The sequence below is a fragment of the Enhydra lutris genome, unplaced genomic scaffold (genome assembly GCF_002288905.1).
Source record: "Enhydra lutris kenyoni isolate GAN:26980312 unplaced genomic scaffold, ASM228890v2 scaffoldscaffold3, whole genome shotgun sequence".
NCBI lineage: Eukaryota > Metazoa > Chordata > Mammalia > Carnivora > Mustelidae > Enhydra > Enhydra lutris.
Window position 1 is genome coordinate 64,232,566 of NW_019154087.1, and position 26,630 is coordinate 64,259,195.

Consider the following 26,630-nt stretch of genomic DNA (forward strand, 5'->3'; position numbering starts at 1 on the left):
AGACCCAGAGGCAAATATGTGAAAGATAATATGAGTTCATTTCAGAATCTTAGCTGGAGATGCTCTTCAAAGCAGGAGTATTTATCAATCTATACATATAGATGCACATTCGTGACACCGCTTTAAAAAACTGGCACTGACATACACACATATGGCATTGCTTTAAGAGACCGATTTGAAGAAAGAGCCGAACGAGTGTGTACAGGGGCTCCAAAGGCCTTCTGTTCTGGCAGAGTGCTCCGTTCTCTCCCCAGTCACTGACATCTCACAGAACCAGAGAGATTCCAATGCTTTTCCCACACATGATCTCACTAGACCTCAGTCGGAGTCACCCCCCTGGGTGGACAGGAAAATAACTGTTGCCTCAGTTTTACAGATAGGAAAACTGAGGCACGAAGAACTCAAGTTATGAGCAGCTATCAAGTGGGGATTCCAACCAGTACCTTTGCCACCTCATGGCACCATCCTGCACCAGCTCTAGGTCTAAACACAAGACAGTGGGCCTGGAAGAAGCCCGCCTGCGGCCTGCACCCACACACAGATGCTTAGAGAGTCTTGACCATCATGACCGGGACACCAGCCCCGCAGTGCTCAAATGCCCCACCACACGGAAGAGTCGCTCTGTCAGAGGCTGCATTCAGAATGCAAAAGCTGGAGATGTGAGGAATGCAGATCCCACATACAAAGTGAACGCTACGTGTTCTCTAAATAAAACGTCAACATAATGATTTAGAAGGGCTTCAAATATGAGAAACCAACCGTCTTCTCTCCCCGGTCTCCAGAACTCCTGGAAAAGCAGAATTTATCACTGGTCTCCCATAGTTAAGTCTGACAGGGCACCACCGGGCTGTAACTCTCGGCATTAATGGCCACCCCCGTGCTCCCTGACACGGCGACCCATACGTCTCTACTGGCAGGGTTTTAAATTATGACGCCGCTCTCGGAGAAGGGGATGCAAATCAGATGTGTGAATGCTCTGGTGCTTAACAACGGAATTCATTTTTAGGGTAGGAAGAGGCTGACAGTCACTCTGTGTATTTACATTCAGTGCCTCAATGGCACTTTCTCATCCTGGGGCAATAATGCCAACCCACTGACTAACTGTAGAATCTGCAGAGTGGTCTAATTAAGTTTTCAAGAGCAGGCACATATTTTATTTAGAGATGTGCAGCTAAGGGCTTCCAAAGCCTGACCCTTTTCTATCACACTTTAGCCTCATCCAGACATCCATCTTATCATCTTCTTCCTTCTCCTCCCCTTTGGGTAGCAGAGTGGGGTCACAGCAGGTCTTGAAGACAGGGTGAAGACTCGTCTGAGGCAAGTTAGACTGGATGAGGAAGTTGGTTCCAATTTTCTGGTTATATTCTGAAACAGGTCATGTTGGAGACCCTGGTCCCCATCATGTGGCACAAGAAAGGGAGGCAGTATCAGACTCTGAGATGTTCCATATATTGAGTGGAAAACAGAAGAAAAGGGAAGTAAGAGTGGAATTGACGTCCTGGGAAACAGACCCTCCCTAGCTTACAGGCCAGTTCGCCAAGGCCTCAGTCACCTTTCTCCCGGGCTTCAGCCATCAGAGCTGCAGTGTGGGCTGGCTGCACAGTGACCTATTGTCCTTAGGGACCCGTGGCTCCGTATTTCCAGAAAATGTCAGTAACCACAGCCACCAGGGTGAAGTGGGCCAGGGACAGCAGGGAGAAACAAAGGAGGCATCCTCATTAATACCACGGCATTGACATCTGGCCACAGCCAATCAAAGCCTTGTTACCTTTGCTTGTGGAGCCCCTGGGCGACCTCAGTTCCATGCAGGAGGAGCCTGGGCCTAACAAACAGACACTGTAAGGTCATAATGACCGAGAAGACTGTTTTTTTTGTTTTTTTTTTTTAAGTTTTTTTTTTTTAAGATTTTATTTATTTATTTGGCAGACAGAGATCATAAGTAGGCAGAGAGGCAGGCAGAGAGAGAGGAAGGGAAGCAGGCTCCCCACTGAGCAGAGTGCCCGACGCAGGGCTCGATCCCAGGACCCTGGAATCATGACCTGAGCCGAAGGCAGAGGCTTTAACCCACTGAGCCACCCAGGCGCCCCGAGAAGACTATTTTGAGAAGAGAACACCATATCCTCACTTCTATCCCGAGGCCCAGTCTATAATTCCGTCTCTGTTTCTCCTTAGAGTTCATAAAACCAAGACTATAATACATCTTGTTTTACAGGGAAAAGACATTTATTTTCCCAATAAGAGAACATAGACATGAAACGTAACTCTTCAACGCAGAAGACAGTAAGAAAAAACCAACCAACAAACAAACTCACATACTTTGAAGTGGATACTCATCAAATGGTATTACCAAAAGTAGAGAATGGATTAGCAGCAAGTCCCCAGGATGGCCTAAAAGCCTCAACATCAATGCATATTCCTTTCAACAATTACTTGTACAGTGCAAGTATGAGACAAGCTGCAAAGACTTGAGTCTGAGTGCCAGATGATAGCTAGCTGAGTGACTATCAGTGCTCAGTCACCTATGTCCAGCCTGTGCTTCCTTGGCACTGTCTAGGGCATTGGCGACATGAAAATAATGAAGACACAAACCTTGCCCCTAATGGTGCTTATCTAGAGAAGGAGTCACTCAGGTACATGATAAACTCACCACACCAGGGCACATAGAACAGAAACAAGAGGGGGCCATGACTGACTCTGTCTGGGGAGTTAGGAGTGATGTCAAAGAAGACATACCTTTTGCTCAGTGTTATATGAGAGGAATGTGTTTGCCATGTTGCCAGGAGACAGGATATTGCAAATGTAGACCAGTATGGAAATAAGCAGTGATATGTAATGGTGTTGATAAAGTTAAGTCTTAACTAATGACTGGGGATGGGAAAATCAGAGTTTGGATTATCATGATGTAGAATACTCAGAAAACCCCACCTCCTAAGCTGTAATGATGACAATACTCAGCCCTGAAAGGTCGAAATCAAGGAAAAAATGGTCCTGTGTGTTTTGGGGGCGGAGGGAGGGGGGTTGTGTGCTGATCGAAGTTCCTAATCATCTTCCCTAAAATTCCTCTACTGTGTGGACACAAAGGTTAGCCCAATTAGCAAGCTGTGCTTACTACGGCTGCCATGAAGGTTGACTGCCACTCTGGATAGATGGGTGGGGAAGAGTCAGGAACAGGACAGGAGGCTGGAAATGTAAATTTGGACCAGATTATGTAGCCCTCGGAGTGCCACAGACTTTCTTCTGGACAACAATGGGACACATGAGACTTTTCAGCCAGAAAAATTAGCATCTGAGTCTCAATTTCTGTAGCTGTAAAACTGAGATAAACGGACCAGATTATTTCCAAAGTTCTGTCCTGAACATAAACGAACCATCACATTCTATTTCTGTTTCCTGTAAGCTCCTGATTTTATCTCTAATTTATTCTTCAGAAGTTTTGTCTCATAAAATAATTTTCCTTCTTACTTTATTCAGCATAGTATCAATCAAAATGGAAACGGAAACATGTTTTCTAATGTCTGATAAACAATACATGCAGAAGTGCATATCAATTCAAGAAATCCATTAATAACTTATGGTCATTGACTTGAGTCATGGTGAGTCTCTAAATTTAAAATCTCTCAGTCCCTTATTGCAGGATTGGTACAGACTCTGAAGTGATACTGTTTACACATGATCATGTCATTTTAAAGGAATAGAGGCATGAATTGGAACAAAAAAATCAGAGATGACATACCAAGAGGTTCTCTGGCTTGATGTCTCTGTGCACGATGCTGAGGCCATGAAGATACCTGAGGGCGTTGGCCAGGTTGTACACCATCGCACTGCCGTCTCTCTCAGTGTACTTCGTTGAAGAGGTAATTGCATCAAAGAGATCTCCACCCTGATGCACACAGAAAAAGAACACAACAGAATGTCAACAGTGACAATCCTATGAAGGTAACAAGGAGGGTTCATCACCCTAGAGTAGATGAAAAATGACACAAGTCCATAAACAATTATTATAAATAACCAAAGTTTCAAGGTAGGAAAATATGTTTCCAATCAGGGCTTTCAAGAATATGATAAGTCTTGGGATTTGGCACCAATGAAATCTGCTGAAATCTCTCCATCTTCTTACTTTGACCAGTTCCATCACTAGAAAGAGCTCAGTAGCTGTTTCCATCTCCTCAACCAGCATGATGATATTCGGATGCTTCACCCTGCGCAGGATTGACACTTCATTCTCAATCAGGTGCTCCTGTCAAAGGAAGGGATTAGAGAGGTGGGTCAGGAACCACAGAACCCTCTGCTCTATCCCTATATTCTGGAAGATACACGACTGTAGACTGGACGCCGAAGGAAGCATCTCCCTTGGTGCAGAGACAAAACAAGTCCTGGCTGAGTCGGTTTCCATTGTGACAGGACAAGTCATAGTGACTGTGACATGTCACAGTCATTAACAAAAAGGAACAGACATCCTTGAAAGGGCTCAGTGGTGCTGCCCTGGCACACAGAACACACTGCCTTCTTGTCTCATCATTGCCTCTGATGCCGTAAGAGGTCATGAGACTGAGAAAGCTTGGGCACAAGGTACTGTGCTTTGTGAGTCAGCTGAAACCACTTTTTTTTTTTTTTTTTTAAAGAGAGGGAAAGGGATGCCTGGGTTTCTCAGTGGGTTAAGCCTCTGCCTTCGGCTCAGGTCATGATCCCAGGGTCCTAGGATCGAGCCCCTCACTGGGCTCTCTGCTCGGCAGGGAGCATGTTTCCTCCTCTCTCTCTGCCTTCCACTGCCTACTTGTGATCTCTGTCAAATAAATAAATAAATATCTTAAAAAAAAAAAAAAAAGAAAAGAGAGGGAGAGAGAGAGGATGTTAAGGAGGCTCCATACCCAGAGCGGAGCCCCACACAGGGCTCAATCTTATGACCCTGAGATTACAACCTGAACTGAAATCAAGAGTTGGGTGTTTAATGGACTGAGCCACCCAGGCTCCCCAGAACCACTTTTTGAGTATACACTCAAAATCAAGATCAAGTATATAAGGAAATTTGCACGTGTATGGAATACAACTTGAGCATTAATTTTTTTAAAACCATTACTAATAATGAATTTGAATTTCAAGATGAATTTCTGAGGGGAAAAAAAAAAGTTCTCCCTCTATGGCTGGGTATGGAATCATTCACCCGAAGGATGTTCCTTACCATCTCATATCTCAGAAATCAGGAAACATAGAGTACCACAGGGACCACTGTTTTCCACTGTTTTTATTTTAACTCTCACCACTTCCTGGAAAATACCACCTGATTATCAATCCTGGTGAGTCATGCAGCTGGGATCGGCACTGTAGCAAAATGTTTACCCACAGTATTAAGGAGTTATTTTCAATACACCAAACATGAATCAGGAACAACTACTGCTCTGTTTCCATGAGACATGAAAATATTTCAATAATATCACATGTGTTGATCCTTATTAGCTATAGCAATGAATTATTTTGAATTTAGGGTATGCTCTATTAAATTAACTAATTGCCCTCTGACACATTCTCAGTTTTCAAATACAACTTTTACATAAAACTTACCATATAAGAGATAGCATTTGCTACCTAATACACACATACATATACATCTGTATGTGTGTGTGTGTGTGTGTGTGCGCGCGTGTGTGTGTGTGTCCCTTCCTCATACTGTCGTCCCATTCGTCTTTGCTATCATGAATCCAGCACTAAATGCAGTGTTCCACTGCAATGGTAAGGTAATTATCTCCAGGTCAAGATGTCATGTAGGTTCTCCACGTATCTTCATGCACACATGTGGACATGCCTTTTTACTCAAAGCCACCTCAAACAGACTGACAACTGCACAATCTCCTGCCCACAAAGGCCATTTCTCCAATGCTGAATGAGCTGTGCTTGTCCAAGAAGCCATTTGGTAACTGTTGGCAAATGACAGTGCAAATGCTAAACGGAAGTAGGAAAAGAAAAGAAAATTTACGAGGAATCTAGTCGCTATCTATCAGTCTCTTTGCAAAAGAAAGTATCTGTGTGATGTCTTAACACTTTATCCTTAGAACAGTCTTTTGAGGGAAAATGCAAACCTAGGTTTCTGACATCCAAGCCCACATTTTTTGTACGACACAATATCACCTCTTAAAAAGGAATGCTTCAGTAGAAGTCAGAATTTTTCAAAGTGAACATGACAGCTGCAAAGCAGAAAGTACTTAATTCCTTGGAAAGATAGGAACGAGAGTTGGGGTTGTGAGTTGGGGTCCAGGCAGAATCACACTAGGGGTCCAGGTAGAATCACACTAGGCTTGGTGGGGAGGAGAATCTATGCCCCTTAATGAGCAGGAGTGGGAAGCCTATGCCCAACCAGCTTGGGGCTCAGTAAATGCTTCCAGATCTTAGACCCTAACAAACCACAGCTGCGAGGCTGGGGACAGGGCTGCTTACCTGTTTCCAATTCTTTAAGTCTAAGTCACAGAGCCCCAGCACTAACAGCAAACAGTGCCCCCCTGGTCCCTCCCAAGGGAAGCAGCTTGACAGCCAACTCCTTGTGGCCACAGGGACAAAGACTCAGCAAACACCACGTCGTTGGTTCACTTCCTTTGAGGCCTCTGGATGATGTGGGCCAAGTCTGACCTTTATAACACTAATAAGCAGAGTCAGACGGACCTTTGTGAACACGTCAAGGCGAGCAAATACATTTCTTTCACTCTAGGTGAAGCCAAGACAATGGGGGTTACAACCATGGCAGTAAGAGGGGCATTTTATTTTAAAGCTAAATGGATCTATCACTTCAGTCCCTGCACACACCCCCCAACTCCTCCCCATTGCCTCTGAAGCTGGAAGAGTCTGTAAACTTCTCTCTATTCAGGGGCTCTGGTAGGGATGCTAACTGAGAGTGACCTATGTAACATCATCCCCATCCCCAGAACCCCAGGAGCTCTCTCAAATCCCAGTTAAAATGAAATGTCTACCACCTAGGGAGACGACCACTCTCAGAAGTTATCTTTCTCAATAAAGGCTCAAGAGAAAGTCTTCTGGGAACTTTCTGATCGTGGAGTTTCCCGCAGGACCCCCGGCAGTGTGACATCTGAACTACTGAGTAAGTCCTGAAGCACGCCGTCGGCCGTGGCTTGTTAGCTCGGTCCTGGGCTCTCCTCCACGATGGCCTGGGTCCTACACACTTAGGGGGTTTCTACTGCAATGTGGGAGATGAGAGCCTTGTCTCTCAACCTCTGATGGCACCTGTAAAATGGTCTAGGAAGGAACAATCCACTTTTTAAATGGATCATCATTGGAAGCAAAACAAAAGTAGCCTGTAAAAGTCGTTACGAATGTCATCTCCGATTTCTTGGGCAAACCCTGTGGAATCACTGCATTCAATACATAAAAACATTCTCTAGATTACATTTTCCAGGGGAAAAAAATCCCTCTCAATACAGTATGAACGTCACTTTTATCTCAAATTGCTCTGAACTTACATTATTCAGCCATCTACCATTATTCATGTTAAGTGATTCAGGACTCTAACTCCAAATAATTTACATATGAATCACTGTGTGGCAGTGTCCCAGGGTTCTGAGTGAGAGTAAATAACAAAGAAAACTGCTAACTTGGCAAAGGATACCACCTTATCTTGGCCATGGTGGTTTTTAATGTGACAGAGAGAGAGAGATGATTTAGAGAATTAACAACTCTCCCAAACCAATCATCTTGTCTCTACCCGCCCCAGCCCCACAAAGCAGCCCCTTCCTCCTGTGCCTTCTGTCCCGCTGAAAGAACCTGGCTGCCCAAAACAGAAAGCGTTCCCCCAGCTCCTCCCTCATCCTCTAGGACGGTCCATCAGTCCCCAGTTCCTGCCAGGCCTGCCTTCTCAACAGCCTCTGAATCCACCTGTTCTCGTCTGTCCCCATTGTCACTCTCTTGCCTGGGCCTCCGGGCACATCCCTTGGGGGACTCCTATGTATTCCTCAGGTCCAGACTGGGCCTCACCTCCTCTCAACAGCCTCCCCTGCTTAGTCATGGCTGGGTTAAGCACCCTTACTTCTCTCGGTGCCCCCTTGTGCTTCCTGCAGTCCCTGATCTCACCCAGCTGTCTGAAGGCTTCTGCTTACCTTGCTCTCCAGCAACCAGCACAGCTGGGTCTGAAGTGTCTGAGTGAGTGAATAAAGACAGCATGACTTGCTCTTGGCCAACAGTGGCTTTCCAGCTGGATTCCACATTCCTTAGTGAGTATTGCTCCCCAATAAGAGGGGGAGAGTGTCCAAATCACCCCAAGTGATTTCTGTGGTAAGTTGTATGTAGTGGACTAAATAACAGCCACCCAAGGATATCAAGGCCAAACCCCTGGAACTTATAAATATTACCTTATTTGGAGAAAGGGTCTTTGCAGATATGATTAACAATTATGCAATGAGGAGACAAACCCAGATGGCTGGGTGCCATCACAGCCTCCTTATGAATGGAGGCAGAGGGAAACTTCACAGAGGGAAGAGGAAGAGGAAAAATAAACACAGAGAAGAGAGAGTGATGTGAAGACAGAGGCAGAGATTGGAGTGATGTGGCTGCAAGCCAAGGGATGCATCAGCCACCAGAAGCTACTCTGTCAAAGAACAGATTCTCCCCTCGAGCTCCAGAGGGAGTACAGATTTCAGACTTCTGGCCTCCAGAACTGTGAGAGAATAAATTCCTGCTGTGATAAGCCACCAGGTTTGTAGTAATTCATTCCAACAGTCTCAGGAAACAAATACAATATCCATTTGGATTTGTGTTGTGCTTGGACCCGTTATATATAGGTGATGAACACAGAACTGTGGAAGAGAAGGGCAGACCCCTTTGAAGCACCGGAACAGAGAGCTCAGAGCTTGTATGCTATGCAATTTAATAAATAATCACTTAGAATGAGTACTGATTAGGATATCAGATATGGAAGAATTCTTAAATTTACAGATCCCACAGCCTTCTCAACAGCCTCCATAAATCTGGCCGCACAGCAAATCTTGCAATAATCTCCTGCTTAGAGGCAGCTAACATGACTTCCATCCTCTGGGTTGTTGCTCAGGCTGTGCTAGCCCCCTGGAAGGCTTTTCTTTCATTGCTGCCTAATGAAGTCCTACCCACTGCTGGGAGTTCCAGCTCAAATGCCTGCCCTATATGGCATCTTCACAGATCACCTACTTCTCTCATGCGCTTCCTCCAAACTCCCATATATTCTCTGCAGAACTGCTATTAATTTATATGTGAGATTACCTTATTCCTAGCACAGTTTCTTGCACACACATCAAATTTTAGGTAAATGAGTCAATCTGATAATGTATATGTATATGACAGAAAAGCAAACAGAAGGCCAAAAAAGATTACAGTTTTTTTCTCCACATTCTTCCTACACGAACAAATGAATAACCTGAACTTGAATAGGGAACATGGCAGACTAGCTAATATGCAGGCTACATAATCAACCAGCACAGAATTCCAACCACGGCTCTACCTCTGTGTGACTTTTGGAAAGCTATTTAGTCTGAGCCCCTGTTTATCAGTGAAACTGGTGTATCTTGTTTAGCAAGTCATTAAAGGTCATGTGCAAGATTCCTCTGTGTGCAAGCTGGAGAGATAATGCCGTTTACTAATGTAGCTTCTGTGTACAACCCACAAAACAGAGGGACCCAACAACACCCAGAATAGTGGCCAATTCCATGGTGCCTCCCTCTAAATTCTGTCTTAAAAAACAAGTTCTCTACACCAATTTTTTCTAAAAATACAATTCAATGGGGAAGTCAACTTATTTGGAACACATCAAGTTTTTAAATTATGATTTTATACCGTCAAAGTAGAAAAAGTTTCTCAAATAAGCAAAATGTGAGGCTGGAAGTAAGTATACGATCATGAATTATAAAAACAGAATGATATTTAATGACAAGGAAAAATGGATCCAAATGTTTAAAGTGACCTGATCATTTGTCTCAGCACTTAGCGTACCTAGTGTATTTTTGCACATAAAGAGCTTTTTTCAACTATTAAAACAGCTGCTTAAATTTTAATCAGGTAAACAATATCCCTACCATAGCGATTATATCTTTTTTACTTTTTTTGATAAAAATGCTTTAATACAGTTGCTTAGAACATGGCTCCCAAAATTAGGACACGTTCTGCTTAAATCCCACAGAAAGAGCAACACTTATTTACATATGGGGAAAAGACTTTCCAGTTAAAAATTCAATAATATTGTTAGAACAGTAAGTAAAAGCACACATTTTTTCTTAAAGAAAATTAACTGGAAAAAAACCTTACTTATTCAAAGAAAAGGGGGACATTTTGTATAGTCTCTGCCTCATTAGCTGTCATAGTACGGTTAAAAAAAAAGATATGACAAATTTGTCTTTTGTCTTCCTAAAATTTCACCATAATATTTTAAATGTTCTGTTAAAAATACATAAGTTTGCAAATTTCCAAAGAAGACTAGTTTAGGGGTTCCCTAAATATAAAATCATGACTATCACTTCAAACTGTCCTAATTAATTATACATTCTGAATTTCTGTGGCATATTAACAACGTTAACAGTTAACATGTGCTAAAGTCTAATATACTGGTATTTCTCTACATGTTTTCCATATCTTAATTCAGTTAATTCTTACAATAACCTTGCGTCTTAGCTATTAATAACAACCACATTTTAGAGGGAGAAACAGAAACACAGAGGCGTTAAGCCAAGACAGCACAGCAAAAGAAGCAGAACCAAGACTAAAACTTTATACACTATGGCACTAGAACAGCACCGTTCAACAGAAGTAGAATGTGATCCACATATAGAAATCTAAATTTTCTAATACCCACATTAAGAAATTAAGAAACTCAGATACCACTAATAACTTACATAACCCAATATATCCAAAATATGATCATTTCAACATGCAATCAAAAAGAAATCAATGAGGTACCACATTGGTTTTTTTTTTCATACTAAGTCTACAAAAATCTACTGCATATTCTATATCTATACTTCAATTCAGACTAGCCACCTGTGAATTCTAGAACCTGCTTTCTTAACTGCTATGCTACCAGAAAGTAATCTAAAAAGGTCTCTGTCATCCCTGCTATAGAATATTTATCGTTTCAAACATAGTTAACATATCAATACTCCAGCAGCATTTCATCATTTAATCTTCCCAGACCAGCTTGAGAGTAGGACAGAGGAAAAAAGTTCATGATGGGGGGTGGGGGGCAGCAGGCAATTCTTCATGGTGTTTCTACCCAGCTTTTGTTACAAACTATCTTCCCAAGGATATTTGTAACATAGAGATTATAGAGATAGGCTCTCACTCAAGGGTAGAGGACATAGTGGTTTCCAGACCATGATCATTAAAAAATAGTTTTCCTTGGGGGCAAAGTCTGAACAGATTTGCTAGCAGCCCCCTTATAAAACCAGGGATTGACTAAAGTTTGAGGATCCTCAGCTGTGATCTAAACCTAATCTGTGTATAGCAACCAGCAGGGCCCCTCTGCATCACTTCCTTGGGACTTGGGAGCTAAGAAAACCAATGCTACCTGCTATGCCATAAGTCAGAAAGTGTTTTGTCTCTGACCCAGCAATCTTGTGTCTTCAGCCAGCATCCATAAAGCAAGAAGGCTAACTAGTTAGTGGAAAGTAAGGTAAAGTCTTAGACTCATCACAATTGGTGACAGATCTTTTGAGCATTTCATCCAGGGATCTCCCATAGACGAGAACTTATATTTTCTATAGCTAGGACTGGATCAAGTCAATTTATTGTCTTAGGATTAAAGTTTTTTTCAAAAATGACAATGGAAAATAAACCAGGTTGATAGTGTTTTCCCTATTATTATTAAGGGTTTATTCCTATTAAGGCCTTGTCAATGCCCACTTAAATTCCTTCACCACAGTAAACATCTCCATTTCTCAGTTTCTTTTATAGAACAGTTATGTATACTGTACCTTTCCACAACATTTAGCTTTGTCTATAATCTTCAGGGCAAATTCCTTTCCAGTGGACCTATGAAGTGATCAGAGAAAGGCAATTTAAAGACACAAATCAAAGACACAATCATTCTTGATTTTGTCTACTAAAGGATACTAAGATATTCTTCTAAATATCTTTTAGAATAGGAAAACAGTTCAACAAAAAAGTACATCAGGAATGATGGTGAGTGGGGTCAGGGAGACAAGTACCCAAAAAAAGAAATAAAATCCAAAGCCATACTGTCATTCTCATTTTACATTAATAATTATAATATTAAATAACTCACATACTAAAAGTACTTAAACTCTGTTGTATCAAAGCTGGACAAGAAATTTTTTCCATACTTAAATCTCAAAATAATTCTCTTAGGAGGCAGAATGAAATTAAGAGAAATGAATTAAAGTAACTAAAAATTTTCTATGATCAGTATATCTTTACATTAATCCATTAATAACTAAAAGGCCCCAGGATTTCAGTATCTCTTTCTCAGCCAAAATTCCAGATGGTGCCATATTATCTACACCTTTAAATGCCTGCATCTGGTAGTAAAAAGATCATTGACTTGGACAAAGAAATGTTGAGGTTGTTAACTTCTAATCACCTAAACACAATTTAACCTGAACAAGCCAAGAAGTACGGTTTAGCTAGGAAAACGCTTCAACAAAGAACACTGTGTTCTTAGAATAGGTTAGTTCTCTCAAGTGCTGCTGCCTTTGCCACTTAGTCATAGTACACGCTGGTGAAGCTGACCTTAGAGGAGTAACTTTCATGTAAATTGCTTCTGCATACCATAAACCAAACCCTGATGCAGATTTCTAATGAGTCTGTAGAGGTCGTATTTTAGATGCTTAATTTTTTGCTGGGTGTCAAACTGCACCAGAGCAAAGTCAAAGGACTCAGGGGACAGGGGAGTGTCCTCCACAAGGAGCACGAACGCTTCACTGGAGATGCGGCGAAACGGAAAAGCTTTCTGGAAAACTCCCCACCAATAATAAAAATTGCCACTTAGAACAACAAGGGGATTGACCTTAAAACACAAAGGCTCTAACTGGAGTCTTTTCCAGTTTGTATATTGTTTACAAAAGGCCTGGAATTTAAAAGAAAGGATTTCTTACCACTTGAGAATTTAGGACCTCAAACTAAATAAAGTTGAATAAGCAAAAATATAATTTTAATATAGGCAATAGTTGGCTGACCCTGATCTGAACAGAGTCAGAGCTCATGTATCTGAACTACTAGTACATACAACTAAGTAGTAATTGAAAGGGTTACTGTGGGGTTTAAAGGGGTTAATAGTACAAGCACAGCACTGAGAACAAGCCTGACACAGGTAAGTGCTATAGGAGAATTTTTTTTCCTTTTTTTTTTTTTTTTTTAATGAATCCTATTCTTTCCTCTTCCTCTCTGGCTCATGGATGAGATCTGATAAATTGCTCAGCCCAACTGCATACAAAGCAGGTTTATTCTCTGCATAGGTACCTATATTTTTCTGGGTCAAACTGCCTGTGGACTTACAAAACGGCTGGTTCCACCTAACTGTAGCTGTCCCACCTAACTTTTTCAGGAAGGGGGAAAAAGAGACCTCCTAGGAAGGCCTTTTATTCATTCGCTCAGGTAAGAATAAACTCCAGGGGAGAAATGTAGGTAAACAAATGATTATCCTCACTACCCACTCACCTGTCCATGCACTCTTTGACTACAGCAAAATTCCCATCACCAATAACCTTCCCAATTTTGTATTTCTCAAGAAGAGTTGATGATTCAGAGCACCTGTTTCCATTCACACCTGCACAAAAGGATAAATGCAAAGTCTAGCAAACACATCAGCATTTCATCTTGATTCCTACATATCTGTAAAATAATAAATTGCAATGTAATTCATTTCTAAACCGATGGTGAACCATAAGAAAATTTCTAAGCATATTTTCTGAAGAGAACACCTGAACTCCTGAATCACCAATTTCCTTTTGACCTTGTTGTGAAATCTGAAACCAACATAATCAATAAACCTAACATATCCTTGAAATGCCAACTGAAATAAGTAAAAGGAAATTTAACCTAAGCTTTTTAAACTTCTTTGTTAACTCTCAAGAAAGGGGAAGGGAATGATGGTGGGGATTCAGTCTTAAAATTTTTCAAGATTTCTCCTCAAGATTTTTCCAGTGAAGAAAATTCTATGCAGCTGGGATACCTGTTAAGGCTAACTCCTGGCCCCAAGTCCTCTCAAAAAGGGGAGGGGGGTGGGGAGGAGGAAGTAGTTAAAAGGACTACTTTTTACAATGTATCCCCAGTGCCCAGCACATAGCAGATATCCAGTGAAGAAAAGGCACTTCTGCTCCCTAATTGAGAGAAAGGAAAAGTCTACATGTCAGACTTGTGAGCAGACTGTCACTAAAGAAAAATAAAGAAAACTTAATAAAAAACAAGGACATTTTATATATCCTGAAGCGACCTCACCAAAGCTCACTAGGCTAATTGGTGACACGATTGCATCCCTGTTGAGGAAGATCATAATTTAGCACAAGTGAGTTTTGGGTGGCCCCCATGTTCACGTGGATGACTTCCTTTATAAACGTGATCATCAGATTGAGGACTACCTTCAGGACTCATGCAACGACCAAGTTCAGGTCCACCATTTACATTGGAAGAAGATCTGCCGTGTGCAGAAATCTGCTGAAAGAGGAGAGAGACCGTTATTTATCGTGAAAAATTTACAAACCTTCGGCTAGCTAATCCTTAAAGATTAGAAAATGCTCATATTGTGCAAAAGTATGATGTTACAAGAAGAGAGGGGGCATCTCTTTCTCCTCTCTTCCCTGTATCATTAACACATTTCTTCCTTATTAAAGTATTTTCAAATCAGATTGGATATCAGGAAACTGACAGTGTGTTGCTCTGTTTGATACTGGTTTACTTCTGACCTCAAAGGAATAAAGTAAAGGAAAGTATTATAGCACCAGAGCAGAACAAGGTACTTATTAGTGGCATATAAGGTTTAGAACTCTAGGTAATTCCAAGAAATATTGGTACCACGTCCCCAGATCCCGCAGCCACCCTGTGGTGGACCTCAGGGAGTCCCTGCAAAGGTGGAGCCGTTCTCAGAAGCCCCATGACTAGGACTGAATCACCTTCCACACCCTTTTATGGATTCCAGACCCAGAGTGCATGCAGCCCTGGCTCAACCCTCTTCTTTACTGACCCTAAAACAGTAAGAGTTCCTCCTAACCATTTTAAAGACTTTTATTCCTAGGAACCAGAGGGAAATGAAAGATAAAACTAAAAGACAGGTTCTAACTCAATAGGGCTGAAGTTCCCAGTCTAAACCAAAAATAATTTCTAATTCTTAGAAGAACTGAAAAACTCATATTATGACTATTATTAATATCAGGTTTATTATTATGTCTTCTTTGAGAATTTTTTCTTTATCCCTAAGGGCTCTTAGGCTTTTGAACTCAAATTTTTCTCTTTGAACTTGAATTGTTTTTCCCCCCCTTTTCTTTTTTAATTATTCCTGATTTCAGGAGCTTCCAAGGTCAAAGGACTTAACAAATTAGCGAGAAGCCTCTTCAACATTTTTTGTATCAGTGAACCTACCTGCCCCTATGCCCAAACTATGCTGGTACCTTTGTCCCATTATGATTGTGCCTTATTCATCACTGCATCTCCCGTGGGCAGCACACCGCGTGGTATACACCACACTGAATTCGTACTTGCTGATTAAAGGCATAAACAACAGGGCCAAACCAGGAAGCGGGCCCGTCCCAGAATGCTCACAAGTTGGAGACACTGGGTCTACTCTCTTCCTCTGGATGAAGTAAGAACCTCAGAGATCCTGGTTCAAAACCCAGGAAAGCCCAATACTCATACACATTGCTTCATACAGGATCATCCAGACGTTCTTCTAGAATGCATTACAAGCCTCAGGAATAAAAAGCATTAAAAATGATCTGTTTTCTCAGATGCCATGCAACCACATTGTGTGGACAGTAAGACCAGCTGCAGCGTGTCCTCTTAGGAAGGCGAGTCCAAGGAAAAGCAGTTCTGAGTGGCAAACATGCTTCTCACAAGTTTTGTCTCCTTCACTCTGACTTGGAGAAAAACTGTGTAGCAATGTGGGTGTGTATGTAGGGTTCCTTTCAGGCCCCCCTTCACAGATGACAATACTACCATACCCCTCTGACTCCTCGGAGTTCAGTCATTTTGTTTCTCACAAGGTAACTGGCAGGCAATGTTTCAAAATTTAACTTTTTTTTGGTGGTTGTTCTATTTCTTTGCTGCTAAAATTAAAGGCACCTCCAAAATCAGCTGTAGTCTATGCTAAAATGTTTAAAAGCTAGCTCGTTTAAAACCCAGGCCCCGAGAGGTGACTTCAAAGGAAGCCTGACAGAAAACCACAAGGTTCTCCAGTCAGTTCTGTTTCCACAGCTACTACCCTAGTTCTGGTCCTCCTTCAGCGTCCTCCTGGCGCCTCAAAGGCCTCCTTGGTTACTCTCAGTCTCAGCCATTCCACACAGGATTGCCAGGAAACTTCTCCAAGGATAGTTCTGATAGGACCCTAGGATCCAAAACTTCAGTGGGTCTTTGTGACCAACAGAATAACCCCATCCCTTGTCTCACTACCTGCCTGTCCAATTTGTTTCCACCGATTTTTTTTCATGATTTTTATACATTAACTCAATATTTTTTAAAGATTTTATTTTAGTGAGAGCTTGATCTCAGGATGCTGAAATCGTGACCTGAGCTGAAATCAAGAATCAGATGCTTAACCGACTGGGCCACCCAGGCACCTCTCTCTCTCTCTCTCTCTATATATATATATATATATTTATATATATATATATATATTTTTTTTTAAAGTGGCTTAAACGTCCCAAGTCTTAATTTTCTGCTCTGAATATAGGGATAGTAGCAAGACCTAGTTTGAAGATTTGTAAGAAAATCAAAATTAGCTCCTACGTGTAAACTCATTTCATATGTAAACTCACTGACATGTAACACTAATGCAGTATTAGTTATTAATATACCTTTCCTTAAAACATCTAGCATAAAGCCTTGAATCAAATGATTGAGAAATGTTCTCAAATTGTTGAATGTATAATGTAAAGAGATCTTTTGCTAAATAATTCATTTCAAATCTGTTCCTCTTCTAATCTAACCTTTCCTAGACTGAAAACTGCCAGTCATGGGAATAAGAGATCCAAATTAAATTCATAGCAGCCAAATTCTTAATGGAATAAAGACAGGAAGAATGTCATTCTGGAAAAAGTTCTATCTCAAAAACAAATGGAAAGCTCCCTTTTGATTACTGCTCACCCCTAGATTACAGTGACAGGGGAGGTGGATTGTAATACCTGGAAACAACAGTGGAGAGTGACCTGTTAACCCGCACGTCAAATTTCACACCCAAAACGGGCCGGCCCCACACCCTCTGGCCGCAGCTGGTTGAGTCAGGGTGCTGGGCAGGGACGTTTTCTCTTCTCAACATTCAGAGCCTAGGGAAATGTCCAGTATGCAGGCCCACTGCTGACATCCTAAGACCTGGGTTTGTCCCTGCCTTCCCCCGGGCCCGCTTGCTTAGCTCTCCTGGAAGCAGGGAACATTCTTCTCACAAGGCCCTTTCTCAAGCTAGTTTGAGTAAATTTTAGTTCACTGCAGGCTGATGTGTTCTATCTAACTCAAGGGCTCCATAAGAAGGAAGTCTTGGAAGGGCTGAAATGAAGGCATTTTTACATCCGTAGTATTTTCACATGGATGGGTGACTCCTCGGGGTATCTACTAATTAAGTTCCATGAGCCACTGTAATTTTCCCAATGTTTGGATTAAACCCTTACTCCAACCTATCCCAAGGCCCTGTACAGCCCAGCAATTACAAACTCAGTGTGTGTTGGGATTCACAGACAGCAAGGAAAGAGACCAGGAGACAGAGGAGGTGTGGGAACTGATTCCCTGGCAACTAAAAGAAGGCAGGACCCAGGCCAAAGCCTGAGCCGCATAGGAGAATGTGGCACGTGGTGGAGGCCAACTGAAAGGCTACTTTCACGTGTACCTGACAAACATATCACTAAATCATCAGGAAGTGAAGCTTTCTTAGCAAATAATGATGGCAAGAAGAGCATTTTTCAAAACTCTCAAATTGAATTTTTTTTCCTAACTATGGAACCTCAAACATTTACCAAAGAAACAAAAACAAAAACAAAAACAAAGACCTATACAGAGTTAACAGGAGTGACCTCTCTAATTACCTACCCAAGTACTATTCCTTTATTTGAAAATAATGCTTAGAAAATTAAAACATGAAGGGGAATCATTTCTTTTTTTTTTTTTTTTAAAGATTTTATTTATTTATTTGACAGACAGAGATCACAGGTAGGCAGAGAGGCAGGCAGAGAGAGAGGAGGAAGCAGGCTCCCCGCTGAGCGGAGAGCCCGATGCGGGGCTCGATCCCAGGACCCTGAGATCATGACCTGAGCCGAAGGCAGAGGCTTTAACCCACTGAGCCACCCAGGCGCCCCAAGGGGAATCATTTCATGACAGCACAGACAGGGACATGAATTGACACAGGAATGGCTGGCTCTCCTCCCTCAGCAATAACTGACACTGGGCTATTAGAAGATATAAAGGTGAAGGGACAGGATCACTACTGCCCAGAAGTTTACAATCTTATGAGGAGACATGTGCACGCTTAAAACCTTTCCGAGAAACCTTGACATTCCAAGAAATGGTCTCTAAGGTTCTGATGGTGACAAAGGACTCTGACAGCCCGTGAGAGGGAGCCATTTTGCTAAGGCAGGAATCTGTGCTCATAATGCTGGAGTCACACAGCCAGGGATTAAGTTCACTTGACCTCCCAGTAATGAAGCTTGGTGTTCCAAGGGTACGAGAAAAGCTGGGTATTCACCAAGATCCCTGGACAGATTCCTGGCAAATGTGCGGTGTCTATTGTGAAATACAGAGCAAAGCATTCCCAGTGCCCTGAGAGACATGCAGACAAAGAGCAATGAAAATGCTAGGACTACAAAATTCTCACTGTTTCCCAGGCACAGTTTCTACATTTCCCTGTTCCTGGTCAGAGAATTATTCTCTTATTAAAGCAAGGATTGAATTAGCACCAGAAATTAAAATATGGCATTCCTGATTAAACCTGTCCCGTGTCTATTATCAGACTAACAATTTTTATTAAAATCTCTTAAAATGCTAATGAGCGCTCCTACTTCCATCCGTAACTACGATGCTGAGACAGCACAAAGGCAGTGCCTAGATGCTGCCTGTTTGTAAGACCTTCCTCAATAAAGCATAAATGGATGGCAGCATCTGGGCTCTTTCAAGATTATCTTCTGTAATTACTAACTGGTTCAAAAAGAAGTGATTATGTTTAGGGGTGGGGAGGAGAAGGGGGCAAATTTCCTTACAAGGTCCTGATTGCCAAGGAGGGAAGGCGATGGAAAGGGCTGGAGATACTGCTGAGAATGTTATATAGGTTGGCACTGCTGCCCCATCCTGCTCCTCTGAGAGCAGCAGCAGCTCCATTTTTGAGGAACCAAGGAAAGGAAAGGCACAATAATCTGCTTCTGCTAAGAACTTTTTTTTTTTTTTTTTTTTTAAGAAAATTCAGTTTCTTAGCTGCACTAGCCACATTTCAGGTGTCTGATTGCTACATGTACCTGGTGACTACTATATTGGACAATGCAGATACAGAACATTTCCATCACCTCAGAATGTTCTATTGGACAGCACTAGTTTGAGCACTTGATATATATATTTATAATTATTTTCTTTCTTTTAATTGAAGTACAGTTGACATGCAGTAACACATTAGCTTGAGGTGCACAACATAGTGAGTGGACATTTATATACATTGTAAAATGCTCAGTCCAATAAGTATAGGACTTTTTGCCCATCCCGCCCCCCTCCCCTCTGGCAACCACCAGTGTGTTCTCTGCATTTACATGTCGGTATCTGTTTTGTTCTCTTCTGCTAAAAACTTTTTTAAAGGACTTGAAAATAAAGCAGAAAAAGCTATAACGTGTCCTCAACCGCTAGCATCATTTAAAATGGCATTCATGGCTGACAGAATAAATGCTAGGTACTCAATCATGGCTGATAGTGAGTACCATTCTAGCTTTCCACATTTTCAGCCAAGAAGTCGAGTCAGAGTGCCTACATTAAATTTTTTTTGATAAGGAGATTATTACAACTTCTACAAAACTTAAAATTTAAAGAGAAATGTTAGGTACTACACTAAAAATGTGAAGTTTTGTTCAAAAATTGGCAATTCTCCAAGAACAGTGAAAATGACTATATCAATGCATTAAAGCATATACTACTGACTTTTGAGTATAATGTTGAATACTCCTTCATTTTGACTTTTCATAAAAGGAAGCACTTGAACAAAATCTAGGAGATTTTTTTTTTTTTTTCTAGGAGATATTCTTGTGTAGTGAGCTGACTTTCTTGATCCATCTTGGAAAAGGGCACTATGATTCAATTTTTAAGTGGTCTACTGCAGGGGTCAAAAATATGTTTTGCAAAAGGCTAGAGAGTAATATTTTAGGCTTTGGGATATGGTCTCTATCACAATTACTCAGCTCCACTATTATAAAATGAAAGCAGTCACAGAGCACATGTGAACGGTTAAGTGTGACTGTGTTCCAATAAAACTTAATTTAGAAAATCAGGGGCGCCTGGGTGGCTCAATGGGTTAAGCCTCTGTCTTCGGCTCCAGTCATGATTCCAGGGTCCTGGGATTGAGTCCCACATTGAGCCCCACATCGGGCTCTCTGCTCAATGGGGAGCCTGCTTCCCTCTCTCTCTCTCTGCCTACCTCTCTGCCTGCTTGTGATCTCTCTCTCTCTGTCAAATAAATAAATAAAATCTTAAAAAAACAAAAACAAAAACCAAAAAAACACTTAATTTAGAAAGTCAGACTGTGGGCCAAATTTGGCCAGCAAGCAAACTCCTGGTCTACAAGAACTTTCTTTCTTTTTTTTTTTTAAAGATTTTATTTATTTATTCATGAGAGACGAGAGAGAGAGAGGCAAAGGCAGAGGGAGAAGCAGGCTCCCAGCTGAGCAGGGAGCCCAATGCAAGACTTGATTCCAGGAGCCTGGGATCATGACCCGAGCTGAAGGCAGATGCTTACCGACTGAGCCACCCAGGTGCCCTACAAAAACTTTCTTAGGAATCTAGTCTTATACTTTGAAACTTTAGAACAGAGTAACCCTCAGGGTGGTTGTGGCTATACATTGGGATCACCTGGGATGATCTGAAAGCTTCTATTGCTAGACTGCTGCCCCAGAATAAAGAATCCCTGGGGTAAGGCCTGGGTATCAGTATTTTTTTCTAAGTTTCACAAGTGATCTAATGTACAGCCAAAGTTGAGCACCTCTGTGGAGGAAGTTTCTGGCAGCAACTAATTCTTCAGCTACCTTAAGCTCTCTTTGTCACCCATCCAACAATTTAACCGTTGCAAGTTATCTCTAGCTAAGAACAACTTTCTCCTTGTAAGAAAAGGAAAGATGACACTAATTATAGTTAACTGAATGCCTACTTTGTGGCAAGTCCTAAAATGAATACTCTACACCTTATGAATTAGGTATTATCATAATCTCCATTAATCTGTAAAGAAATCAGAGCTCAGAGAGGTTATATAACTTGCCCAAACACCACAGCAAATGTGTGGAGTCAGAATCTGAATCCAGGTCGGACTCTAGAGCCCAGGAGCTATTTGGCTACTCTCACACTGTCCCCTCCTCTAAGAAGACAAAAAAAGAAGTCTTCCAAGGCTATTAAATTAACATAAGGATGATAGCCAGTATGAGACCCACTCATCAAAATATTCATTGTGGTATATTTAGAATATGCTTTCAGATTACTATACTATAGTCACAGCTGTGTAATTTAGTCAAATAATGTACAAATTGATAAACAAATCCACAGCCTTTCCTCACATAAAGAGATCTTAAGAAAATTTTTCTTAAAAAGATGACCGCTGAAATGTACTGAAGACTTTTTAAGTCTGCATTACCAGATGTTACCTATAAATAGATTTACTTCCATGATTTTTGTGGGTTTAAAAAAATATTTAAAAATATAAATGCCACTAATTAAAAGGGAAAGCCAGTATGAATTATGATAAAAGCTATATCAGAAATGCATTTAAAAGCAAAAATTGTCCAAAGAAGATATACAGATGGCCAACAGACACAAGAAAAGATGTTCAACGTCACTCATCATCAGGGAAATGCAAATCAAAACCACAATGAGGTGTCACCACATACCTGTCAGAATGGTTAAATTCAAAAATGGCTAAAATCAAAAACACAAGAAACAAGTGTTGGTATGGATGTGTTGTACTATTGGCGGGGATGCAAGCTGGTGCAGCCACTGTGGAAAACAGTGTGGAGATTCTCAAAAAATTAAAAATAGAATTACCCCATGATCCAATAATTCTACTACTGGGTATTTACCCAAAGAAAATGAAAACACTAAGTTGAAAAGATATGTGCACCCTACATTTATTGCAGTGTTATTTACTATAGCCAAAATACGGAAGTAACCAAGTATCTACTGAATGGATAAAGAAGATGTGGTGTATATATAGACATAATGGAATATTATTCAGTCATTTAGAAGAATGAAATCTTGCCATTTGCAACAATGTGGACAGATCTAGAGGGTATAATGCTAAGAGATATAAGTCACAGAAAAACATACTATATGACTTCATCATATGTGGAATTTAAGAAACAAAAAACCAGACTCTTAAATATAGAGAACAATCTGGTGGTTGCTGGGGTGGGGGGGGGGTTGCCAAATAGGTGAAGGGGATTAAGATATACTTATTGTGATGAGCACTGAGTATAGAATTGTTCATCATTATACTGTATGCCTGAAACTAATATAACACTATGTTAATTATATATGGATTAAAAGAAATTAAAAAGAAATCAAAATGAAAACAGAAATCTTCATTACTTTTATATTGGGTTTGTGAAACTTTACTCTGAAATACTTCATTATTAGTAATGACATAGGAGAACAATTATTAAGAATCAGCGACTAAAGCTAGGTAACATACAAAAAACTATTCTTATCTGTAGCCAAACCTTAGATTTGCTTTCATTTGGCTAAATTAGTGTGACTGATGAATAGTGGTGAATACTGAATTTTCTGGCTAAACAGAAGCCACGGCCTGCACACGCACAAGCCAACTCAACCATCCGTGAGAGGGGCTTTGTGGAACCTGCTGCTCTGTGCCTTTCGGTTCCTGAGTATTGCTGCCACCTAAGGGGACTGACTATATGGTCCACCAAAACCAGCACAGAATCTCTGCATATCCTTATAAGGGAGACTTTCAAACGGAAGTGTTGGCTTACTGGCTTCCGCACAACCACGCCTACCTGCACAAGATGTCTGCGGGCTTTCACGGTGAGGAATCATCAATCTGTAGGACACCAGGGTACCAGGAGAGGTGCCTACCTCTTCAATTCAAACTATGGAAGTTACCACTGTCAGGCACTGGCGCAGGCTAATTCACGATAACTTCTAAGTCTTAATTCCATCCAATTATCTCCAATATACTACCAAGAAGAATTTCTAACAGGCCACTTTCATGAATAAGGGAGCATTTAAGATTAATGCCTGAGCTGCTTACATTCAAATAAAGTTCTTACAGTTGATTGTATTCATACACTGATTTGCTTGGCAAACTCTCTTTCCAGCCCCATGAAGGTGGGCTTCAGCCCCACTGAGCCACTGACCCACCAAATGCCTCTATTTACTGAGCAACCACGATTTGCAAATCACTGTCCTCAAACAGCATCTAAGATTCATGATGATGATTTATTTTGTTAGGTCACTGAAGTCTTCCAAACTGCTTAGTCCCTCTTTTGTTTTTGTTTCTGTCAACAAAATCAATTACGTTCAGAGATGAAGTCGCCACCCGGCATTTCTGGGGTCATAAAAAGAGTATAAAAGAAGTCAGTCTCTCAGTACTGAGGATTATTAACTAGCCTTAAATGCCAGAGAAAAACCAAAGCTCCAGGGAAAAGCAAAAACGTCTAAGGTCAGCGGCTACCGTGGATTTACATTTCACAGCTTCGAAAAGAAGTTTTGAAGTTCAAAAGGTCAAAGAGTTGCATTTTAGCTCTGCCAATCAGTATGAGATACTACCAGCCCTTTCATCACACTTCACAAATCTGGAAAATCTTTCACCACCAGCACACCCAAGAGACATCATCAGATAAAATATCAGCATATCGGACAGTTTATAATCTCAAGATGTTGGACAGTGTTCCAAATGTACTTTTTTTCTTTCTTCTTTCAACTAACAAGAATACTCACAGTAGACAGCCTATGGGCATACACTTCAGCATCAAAACCTGAGACATTTTATCCCTCAGTGTCCACAGATGTGCCCCTGACTTGGAAGCCTTAAGTTACTACAGCCTTGAAAGTCCTCAACTGGGACAGGGATGATGAATTAAATCCCAGGGAAATGCTTTCTTCATCCATCTGGCAGCTGATGACATATTTAGTACTCTTTATTGCCTATCTGTCCCAAAGAAAACACTGTGATTTAAGCACAGAAAATATTCCCACAGGGAAAGTCATCAGCTAAATGGAAGGGACTCTGAGGGGTTTGGGCAGAGGAAACAGGAGATCATGGGCTGAGGTCAAGAGGAAGATGAGGATTAAGAAGAAAACATCACTGGTGGTGGGATTCTAGAATTTGAAGGGGAAAGAAAAGAATGGGCAGGGGGTAATTGGGCAAGGGGTGACTGGTCAGGAGAACAAAAGGACTGGGAGGAGAACAAAGCAATAAAATTGATAGTGGGAGAGACTTTTGTGGCCCTCAAAAAGGAAAATGGACAGAAACGTATTGAGGGAATAGGGGCAGCCTCCGAAATAAATTTTGGGTGGCTGATAAGGAGATGAAAGCAGAGAGAAACGGTGTGGTAGCCTCCAAAATGGTTCCCCTGAACCTTACCTCCTGATTTTCATGCCCTTATGCAGTCCCTTCTCATGTTACACAGAGCTGACATGTGACTGCTACACTATTATGGAAATGATAGTGTCCAACCTCCAGGACTAGGTCTCAGACAGGAGGGCTTCTGCACGTCACTCTTACAGATCACTTCCTTTGGGGAAACCCAGCTGCCATGCTCTGAGGATACTCAAGCCAACTTATGGAGAGGATATGGCAAGGACCTGAGGTCTCCTGCCAACAGCCAGCACCAATCTGCCACCAAGAGAACGAGTCACCACAGAAGGAGATCCCCCACTCTCAGCAGGGCCTTTGGGTGACTGAAGCCCTGGGGCATACCTCGACTACAACCCTGTCAATGATCTTAAAGCCAGGACTACATGGTAAGGCTGCTCCTGGATTCCTGACCCACAAGAACTGTGCAAGACAGTAATTTTTTACTGCTATTTTAAGCTGCTAAATTTCCAAATAACCTGTTACTAAGCTGCGTTACAGTGTACTAATGCAGCCAGACTATAGACAGAGGGCAGGGAAACAGAGACGAAGCATAGTCGGGAAGGTAATTCATAATAGAGAGAAAGCAGGGGAGGCAATAAAATCTGAAATCTGGCTTCTCTCACTTTCTCCTTCCTTCTTATATACTGCTGCATGTTAATTTTTTTTCTTTGTGAGTAAAACTTACTTCATGGGAACACTGAACCTGGAAATCCCAAGACTTACAGTAAGAAAGAACAGCAAAGCTATTCTAAGTGCTTTCTCTATAGTTAATTAATCTCAACCCTGTGTGCTAGGTTCTATTAATTCTTTTTTTTTTTTTTTTTTTTTTTTTTTGGTTACAGATAAGAGTGTTGTAACTTGCCTAAGATCATACAGCCTGTGAGGGGCCAAGCCAAGATCAAACCCAGAAATTCCGGTTTCAGAGCTCATGACTTCAACCCTATACCATCTTATGTCCTTCTCCAAATGGAGGCGTCTGAGCATAAATGAGCTCTGGGCTTCATTTTTTGACACTCCCCTTCTGTGTAACTACATACTATGAGACACCACTTCTGTCTTAATCCTCTGGCTTGAGTGGACCAAAGACTTGTCATGGTTCAGATTAAAGCACTCAAAGAAAATTTTAATTATTAAGGAGAACTAAAGAAGAACAAACAAGAAAGAGTCCAGAGATGCTACACACCCTCCTGACACAGGCCTAGTACAACCTGGCATGAATTGGCCTCACTAAAAAGATCTCTGGGCTTCCCAAGGGTCTGACTGCAGGAGGCAGCTTGGCGTCAAGTAAAGCGTGGTGTGCAGTGAAGGCAGCTTGTTTCAGGCCTGCAGAACTGCCTCCTCCCCAGGTGACCATCACCACCCAGTGGTCTTGCCCTAGGAAGGCCAGATTCCCTAAATCCATACAAGAGCAAAACCAAGTTCTACTACCGAGGGACTAGGTTTTAGGGAAATGGCCTAATGGCTACCTCCTTGGTAGCCCTAGCAACTGTCATCTTATGAATTTTTGGTCTGACCATTTGTTTCCAATCATCTATTTAACAGACTGGCCTTGCTTTCTCACTGTGTCCTTAGGGGTTAGTAATGGTGATAAGTAAGGATGGGCTCTGTTTTCAAATCCTGGCTATGCAACTATGCTCGCAATGGGAGTTCCATGCCAGGCCCACAACGTAACATCATCTCATATCCAGGTACC

General features: G+C 41.5%; 1 protein-coding gene across 3 annotated transcripts in view; it reads right to left on the reverse strand.

Moving 5' to 3' along the window:
- The window catches only part of LOC111155561 (doublecortin like kinase 2), a 143,789-nt gene that overhangs the window by 16,475 nt on the left and 100,684 nt on the right, over positions 1-26,630 (reverse strand). For 2 of the 3 annotated variants that reach the window (XM_022515810.1, XM_022515790.1), the window contains 5 exons: positions 14,553-14,628; positions 13,633-13,741; positions 11,931-11,988; positions 4,118-4,237; positions 3,734-3,880 (listed from right to left, as the gene is read on the reverse strand). In XM_022515810.1, coding sequence (XP_022371518.1) covers positions 3,734-3,880; positions 4,118-4,237; positions 11,931-11,988; positions 13,633-13,741; positions 14,553-14,628 — 510 coding nt within the window. The remainder of the gene's footprint in view (positions 1-3,733; positions 3,881-4,117; positions 4,238-11,930; positions 11,989-13,632; positions 13,742-14,552; positions 14,629-26,630) is intronic. The other variant, XM_022515801.1, reaches the window with a different exon arrangement.